Below are 8,825 nucleotides of genomic sequence, written 5' to 3'. Positions count from 1 at the left end.
TACCAAAACGACATACATAAAATAAAAACATAACTAAAATCATTAATCTATCAATATCAACTGTTCATTAAAAAAGAGCATATTACAATATATATGCTCACTTTTTCAGAAATTCGATTTTAAGTAATTTTTATTTTGTGTACATATTGGGTATTAAAATAAGTTCTTAGCATTTTTCAATTTTTTTCTCTCTTTGTTTATAAAACCATGTTTATTTGGTCAATAATGTTTACATATTCTAAAAAAGGATCAGTTAAGGTGCTTTTATGCATCAGTTTCAACTGAGATTCCTTATTTTTAAGTGGCATTTTGCTTGCTCAAAATGGAAGAGAAGGAAATTCATTTTTGTTGTTCTATGATTATTTATTTCCGAAAAGGAAAATCTGCTGCACAGACAGTTAACAAAATTTGCAGTGTGTTTGGCGATGATACCTTAGGAGTAAGCACTGTCTGTAAGTGGTTTGCTCAGTTCAGAATCAGAAATTATGACTTGAAAGATGGAAAGTGCTCGGTTCATCCTTCAACTGTTGATGATGATCCAAATTAAAGAATTGGTCACAGAAAATCCTCACTCTATGACACGGGATATCGTAGAAACGTTTAACATATCTCATGCAAGTGTCTCAAATCATCTGTGGGCTGCGGGATATTTCTCGAAGTGATATATGGGTTCTTAATACGAATTGACATATGTCATACTATGCATAGAATGAAGGAAAGCCAAAGAATGATTTGAAGCGATTGAAAGGTATCAAAAGGGCAGAGGATTGGGGGAATTTAAAGATTGACTTATTCTGTTATTTAATTTTAGTTATTTGTATTTTTTTTTTAGCCCTGATGAAGCCCTGCTATGTGGGGCGAAACGTTGTCTCATAATCAGTAGTTTATTTACCCTTTTAGTTATTGCACATAGTCAATCAACAATCTTCTCAAGTTAATATGCTTAACACTGATGAAGTCAAAATATGTTATTGATTTTACATTTGTATATGAAAATATTTAACTATTTGCCATATTTTGTTTTAGAATTTGGAGTAAGAAGTACCCCATTTGTATTATTTTGAACCCTGATTCCCATTTGGGTACTCGCTATCGTGAAAGGGGCACTTCTTCGTTGGATTTTGTCTCTTATAAGAAAAGTCCGAAAAAAGGAGAAGGTAAGAAATTTTAAAGATGTTTGTAAAGAAGACGTTTTCTAATTATTTAAAGAAATGAAACTTCTTAATTATTTCTGATCAGTTAAAATATTTATCAACTATTGCTTATTTCTAATAGCAACTTATAAATTGCCCTACAACTGGCATAATCATTATAAGAGACAAAAAATAATCTGTTATTGAAATTCTCCCCTATTTGTTTTAGCAATTAAATGTTATGATTTATTTTTTTATTAATTTAATTTTTAATGTTTTCACTAGAAAGATTATAATATTTTATTATGTGGGAAAGATAATGAGTTCAGTCATTTGTGTAATAATGGACATAAATTAGTGTGACTTATTTTATTTGTGCCAACGTTTTGGCCTGAATTTCTAGCCTTTATTAGAGCTGAATACAAAATATGAAATAACAACCATAATGAAGTGAAGGAAAAAAAAAAGAAACATAACAAGAAATTAAGAAGATAGCAAATGTTACTAAAAAAGATAATATATAATTATTGCAAATAATGATCAAAGATGAAACAAATATTAAAGAAGAATTAAAAATGAAACAGTGCACTCTCTAAATAATGAAAAATTGAAATTAACATGAGTATCTTGGAAGAAAGATTATAATGAAGGGTGTATGCTGGTAGGAAAAGTGAATCCATAAAGGCGGGCCATATGTGCCTTCCAGGGATGAGGCAGAGGTGTAGGGAAAAATACGAGCCAATCAGTGGGTACCTTCTGTTTCAGTTTATATTACAATGGCGGAAATATCTATTAACCTAAACATAATCTTTCCTTTCATGGGTGTGGTCTTTTTGGCTTCACTTTTGCTTTTAAGCAGAGTAGGGTTATGCCACCTCTCTGATGAGTATTCTGAGAAAGTAAAAGATATACATGATAAAATGAAAAACATAAAAAAGATATTGGTAAAGAAGTTATATCTAAAGTTACGTAAGTCAGTAATATTAACTTCTTCTTCATTATGTTATGCTTGTTATCTCATTTTTTATTTTCAGCTCTGATGAAGGGCTGGAATTTAGGGCGAAATGTCAGAAAAAGTAATTGTAATTATTTATTATATTGGTATGGTAAGTTGTTTGCATTGGTATTTAACTTTTGATTACAAACTCCCTAACTACCCAAACCCAATGGTTTCTAACCTTGCTTCCTCTTCCATTCCTGATAATCCTCCGAGGCGCCTGAAAAGAAGATAGCTATGAGACCTGCTAATGTAAAACGTCATTAGAGTTCTACCAATGGGTAATTTCTCTACACTTCTGTAACATTCCATTTAAACCGAGATCAAATTTACAAAATGTATTATAATGTACACTTGTAAATAGCAATAAATAAATAAAAGAAAAACTTTTGATTAATTATTGGCTAAGGGTATACAAAAAAAAAAATAAAGGAAAAATTAAATTTCCAAAAACATTTAGAACTGAATTCTAAATGACATTCAAGTAACATTTTTCACGTAACCTGGATACATTTGTATGTGATTCTGTTTAGCTTATTCAGAAACAAAACCTACCCTTCGGTGACCGAAATATACTCCTTAACTACAATTGAAGTATGTCATGTCAAGCCCTTTAGTGTTTTCTGAAGTAATTATTTTTTATTATTAGACAAAAAAAAATTATAACCTACAAATGTAAATTGGTACTGGATAATAATAATATATGACTCGTTCTCTTCCTGTCGCACCTTCCAACCCACTAATCTCACATCACCTTTAGTCTCTATAGGATTAATGTCTTTAAAAAAATACTAGTTATTTCATTCAAGTTAGATATACCATTCTGAGTACTTTTAAACTTACCCAATATTTTCTGCAAAGTTGTTTTATATTTTTTCAGAAGAAGAAAAAGTTGATGAAGAGCAAGATGGTGGAGAAGTAAAGACTCCGAGCAAGGTATCTATTTATGTCTATTGTATTATCAAGGTATCTATTTAGAATTTATTTGTATTATTTTTAATCAAAAGATTCTTTTAACGGTAATTGGAGCAAATTTTTACTCACATTTTATATCTAAGACATGGATGAACTAATTTGGTTCAGTGCCTATCTGTTGATTTGTAATTAAATGTTTGTTCAGGCATAATTGATTGAATCATTGATCCGACTTTGATAGAATTTTCAAGGATTTTACAGGTTGGTTTTTAATCGGTCGATTTTATCAGATTGAGTCTACTACTTTCACTTACACATGCATAAAAGTATTTTTCTTGGTGCATCTTTGTTTCAATAACGGTTGGTTAGGACATCCTACTCACTTTTACCTCTGTTCCCATTATTAGAGAGATTCTATTTTTCAAAAGAAAATTTTAAAATTTTCTCTAATTTGAAAAGGATTCTCACCATTGATAAGTGGCAAAAATTTGGTAATAGTATTTCATAAGTATTAAGATTTTAAACTGAAACTATTAAGTCTTATTCTGCTTTAAAAATAGTTTTACTGGAATAGAATCATCCCATCAGTTTTTATAAGGCCGTTAATATAAATGTGATCATCTGATCATGAATGTCCTTTCTTATGACTAAATTATCGATATTTTCTATTCATAATTAAAAGAAATGGTTATGATGTACTACAGAATCCTGTAGGTCTGTGTGAAATATGTGCCATAGATTTGTGGATCCTTTGTTTTGATAAGTTCCATGGAAGATATATTTTTTTAAATAATTTTTTGTTTCATACTTATCTAAATCTTTTTTATTTTTGTTGTGGTCTATGATTAATATATTATATAAAAATGGCTAGAAGATGGTGACGTTAAAGTAGAAGAATGTTGAAAAGTGATGATAATCTGAGGGCTGGAGTTCAAGTGACCTGGTGATGAGGGTTTTTACAACTTTATTTTACATAGGCCAGAGATTTTGAAGGCGGGCATTGCGCTGAAGAGTAGTAGTGTTTGTATCTTTGTTGAGTAATATTAGAAGAAGATAGTTGACCGTACGAAGTAGATTGTAGGAAGATAGTCCTGGTGGCAGTCAATAAAGGTATCAAAATAGTAAAAGAAAACCATTTAATGTTAAAACGCTTCAAAACGTTCAGCAGTTGTCATCTCTGTTTCAATCTGACAGCCCTGCACAATGGGGCGAAACATTGGTTTTAATAGTTTTCTTTTACAATTTTGATACCTTCATTGACTGCCACACGGACTATCTTTCTACAATTTTAAATTATGATTTAATTAAAAATATCAATTGTATTAAAAACATTTTTGTATTACAAAATAACAGAATTTAAAACTTCCGATAGGCCGAACTTGTTCTTATAGGGATGGCTAATTATGAGTTATCAGAAAGTCTGATTTTTTAAAAAACTCTTTAGTATATACATTAATAACAAAAATAACTCCAAATCTTAATTAAATTTTTTTTTCTTAGCATAGCTTTACGACGTTAGCTGATATTATTTTTAATTCAAGCACCATTTATTAAGTTCCAATAAATAAACAAGTTTACTATTTTTTATGAAATCAGAAGATCTTTCACTTTGAATTGTTTTTCAGACCAAAAAAGGTGGAATCTACTTAGATGAAGATGATATGTCACTTTGTAGTGATGAGGAAGATGACGACAACGGGTTGAGTAGCGACTACGTCAAAGTTCCTACTTCACTCATCAACAAAAATAATATTTATCTCTTTGCTAGGACTGACAGAGAGAAGGATATATGGTAACATCCTTTTTAAATTTAGATTACATTTGTTAATTTTTATCATTATTTCCATTGTCTTCTTAAAACTTGGTCTGCTCCAGTATTGGAAGTTAGTTTTCCTTGTTAGTGCAAGAGTCCAAGAGGAGAAAAAAGTCAGTTATTTCACCCCAATTTTTGATTACTTTAATAAATATGTGTATAATTACTTGTCAAAATTGTAGAGTTTGCCAAGTATAATTAGTGGGAATAAAAATATGGCAGCTGTTTCAAAATGTTAATAAAAATAATTTTTAATTCGGAGCTCTATATCTTTAAAACTACCTGCAATATTAGAAACCTAATAGAACATCATATAAATTAGAGGAAATTTTTAAAATATGAGCCCTAACAGAGCTTTTTATATTCAATAGCTTCCGAAATACATTTTTTTTAAAAGCAACATTTCATAAAAAATTAACTGAAAAATCACTAGTTAGTGAATTTACTGTGGGAAATCAGGAACCATTAGACATAATCATTAAAGTGTAATGAATTGTCTCTAATCCAGGTCATTAAATAATTCCGTTATATTTGGTTTCCCTCTTCAAATTTATGGTGTTTCTTGGACACTTCTGAATGTGTGTCGTAGAATTCTTCTTTCAAATCTGAACAGGAATCATTCTTATGCATTAATTAGGGTCTAACTCTGACAGCTATGTTTGAGTATTGGCTTAATAATGCCTTTTAGATTCTGATTGATGTTACTTCTATTCTGATATATATTAGGTCAAAGAAAAATTTACAAAATTTTTAGAATCCTCCACTGAGGACTTTCTAATAATTCGATTAAAAAGACACTGTTTACATCAAGGTCTGCTCTGTCATTTTAATGCAGGAACCCGGAATGTATGCTGAAATAAAAGTTCTTAAACATTAGTGTAAAAAGACGCGGTTGAAATTAAGAGACATTATGCCTACGGGTTTTACTTTCTTAAACCAACTCTTAATCCCTAAAGGGTCAATCTATGGGTTAGTGAGTTAATTAATGATTAATGAAATCCATATATAAGAATGGGGTAGATCCCCTATTGGCTCTTATCTGTGTAACGCCCAGGTACCTTATTGTGAAATGGTGAAGACCATGAATTATGGCTTCAGGTAGGATGGGTCTCGAAAAGGGTGTCTCCCTCAGAGGCTGGCCAACTAGTCATGGAATCTGCCCCGGTGGTAGAGGAAAGCCATGTTCAGGGTCTTCTGGTGTACACTGATTTAGGAGGCATGAAAAACTGAGACTCCTACCACAGAAATTATACAGAACACAAAAAAGGACAGAAAAATCGGATTGTGTAAATCCGACGGGTACCTTACGGTTTTATTTCCTATTCAGAGCTAAAATCTATGCTATCCTTGCAAAAAGCACCATGACCTCATAGAACCATTAATTTACATAAACCTCTAAAACTGTTGCTTTTGGCACTGTCCAGTGACTGTCTTCCACTTCTACTGTACCCATCTTATCTTAGATATATTGAGACTTACTAAATTTATGAAAGTATTTATTTATATTTTAGGTTCAGAAGACTGGTCGCTGCTGCAAAAGAGAAATCTTCAGCGATTGAAGAAGAAGAACAGAAAAGCGACGTGAGCTTGTCTGAAAGTGAAGACTTTAAAACGCCAATGAAACCTCTGAAATCCAGTGAACATTACCACACCTTTATGGTGCACTATGTCAGGAGAAAGATCAGTGTTTGTGTATGTATCAAAATTTCTGTCAGTTTAAAAGAAATAATATTATATCTTTCTAATAATAAGTTCAATATCTTGCTCAAAAAGGTTTTATTATTTTGTGAACACGAACATTTTTACCTTTAGGGCAGTGATGAAAATGTTGATGTACCTGAAGAAGAGGAGGAGAGTTTAGTCTGGCTCAATATGTTTCTCGCTAGGATACTTTACGATCCTATGCATGATGGCTATTGGATAAAGCAGGTTCAAGAAAAAATACAAAAGAAGCTTTCCGCTATTAAGGTAATCCATTTTTTAAAAGAAAATAACTTAAATTTTTCAATTATTATTTATGAAGAAGAAATCTGTAAAGAATTTGACTCTTAACTTCTGAGCCTTAGTTTGAGACCAGACCACAGCAATTAATTTCTGATCTCATTCTATGAGAAATGTTCTAGATATCCTTATGCTGTGTTGTTATGTGTAAAAACAACAAAAAAAGAAAGGGAAATTGTTACAAAGACTAAAGATAAACCATGATGGATCCATAATATATCTATAGAATTGAAAAAGAAAGAATAATAGACGTGGCAATGTCATATCAAATCTTTTATTAGCTCATATACCAATATAAATTTTAACCTACTTAAAATAATTCAATTCTTCTTTCGTTTCACCTTGTATTACCTTATTAACGTAGGGGAGCATCCTTCTAGGACTGCAACTGTTTTCGGCCTCTTACCATGTTCCTGGCTTTGTGGAGATTTTTACCCCTCCTCTTGCACAAATGGTAAATGTATTTCAGGTACAATATCCTTGGTCAGCCTTGAGGTCTTCTACCATCTGTTTAGTAGAATCCATAGTTTTTAGTATTTCTCGATAATCCTCCATCAAGACAACATGATCAAAATACTTCAGGCGGTGAGCCTCTAGGACCTCCTTCATCGAGAGGGCTCCTAGGTCTCACCAAGTAAGGGAGCATCTTTTATCTTTCTACTGAACATAAAATGGTGACCTTCATTCTCGAACATCTCAAACAGGTAACCCATCTCAATATGGGGTTCTAATTGCTCTCACCAAGTAAGGGAGCATCTTTTATCTTTCTACTGAACATAAAATGGTGACCTTCATTCTCGAACATCTCAAACAGGTAACCCATCTCAAAATGGGGTTCTAATCGCTCTCACCAAGTGAGAGAGAATCTCTCATCTTTCTACTGAACAGTTAGGTGACCCTCACTCTCGTCAACTCGTCTCACCTCAGAAACAACTTCCCATTTGAATTTAAACTAATAAAATTAATCTTATTATACATTTTTTCGGTCTACCCCCCTCTATCCAAACTCTTTATGTTTCTCTCAATATATTCTGTAATTTCAATATCTTTTTTATCTTCAATCAAACCCCTTCTGATATAGATTACTTATGAGTTGATCCAGGCATTACTCCACCATAAACTGGACTTTAGACTGTCTGATCAAAACAGTAACTGTCACCGTGAGTGAGTAGTTTCTTAACCATACCCAGGCAAGGCGACGAATGCAAGCTTCAAGCTCCACAGAAAACCTCAATAGCCCATCACCAATCAACCACCAAGTAAACTAGAATATTTTCACTATTTTATTTAATCTCAGTTAAATTAATTTGACAATGCTTCAATTATTTTTAAATGCAGTCCACCCATATCTTATAAAATCCGAGAACCAGTCATATAAATATCAATCACTGCATATTTTGGTTTACCCCAGACTGCAATGCTTGGACTAATACAGTCTACTCCCTACCTATCAGCTTACCAGCAAATTATAATTAATTTGGGTTATATCCCCCAACATTGTCTCCCAAGGAATATCTGGATAAATCACAGCTGGTTTAAGTTAACTATTTTCCAGACCATGGGTTGTAATGTTACAGATTTTTTCTTTCTAATGATATTGTAAAATTTAAAACCAAAAAAGTGATTTATTATTATTTCATGTTCGAAAAATTTCTTTCAGGTACCCACCTTTATGGAAAGTCTGTTAGTATCACATGTAGAACTTTCTGAATCTGTCCCCGTTATTGAGAAGAGCTGTTTACCTAAGCTCAATTGCGATGGGATTTGGGTCGATCTTGATATTAACTACAAGGGAATATTTAAAATGACGATCGACACAAAAATTAATCTTATCAGATTAAAGAATTACTACGGGACCCTACAAAAATCTGAAGGCGGTGAAGTTCCTGAAGTATTGGAGTAAGTGGTATTTAGCATTTTTTATTAATTTTAAATTATTATCTGAATATATATGTATATATATTGT

The 8,825-nt window shown here is 31.9% G+C and overlaps 1 protein-coding gene across 3 annotated transcripts in view; it reads left to right on the top strand.

The window, feature by feature from the left end:
* LOC106680140 (testis-expressed protein 2) overlaps positions 1–8,825 on the top strand; it is a 68,925-nt gene that overhangs the window by 23,129 nt on the left and 36,971 nt on the right. For all 3 annotated transcript variants that reach the window (XM_067044593.1, XM_067044592.1, XM_014419651.2), the window contains 6 exons: positions 1,027–1,157; positions 3,011–3,066; positions 4,671–4,837; positions 6,370–6,550; positions 6,671–6,826; positions 8,520–8,758. In XM_067044593.1, the coding sequence (XP_066900694.1) occupies positions 1,027–1,157; positions 3,011–3,066; positions 4,671–4,837; positions 6,370–6,550; positions 6,671–6,826; positions 8,520–8,758 (930 nt within the window). The remainder of the gene's footprint in view (positions 1–1,026; positions 1,158–3,010; positions 3,067–4,670; positions 4,838–6,369; positions 6,551–6,670; positions 6,827–8,519; positions 8,759–8,825) is intronic.

This window comes from Halyomorpha halys, unplaced genomic scaffold (assembly GCF_000696795.3).
Source record: "Halyomorpha halys isolate HHAL.00 unplaced genomic scaffold, Hhal_1.1 Scaffold245.1, whole genome shotgun sequence".
Lineage (NCBI taxonomy): Eukaryota > Metazoa > Arthropoda > Insecta > Hemiptera > Pentatomidae > Halyomorpha > Halyomorpha halys.
Note: the sequence above shows the minus strand (reverse complement) of the source record. Positions and strands in the feature narration are given on the sequence as shown.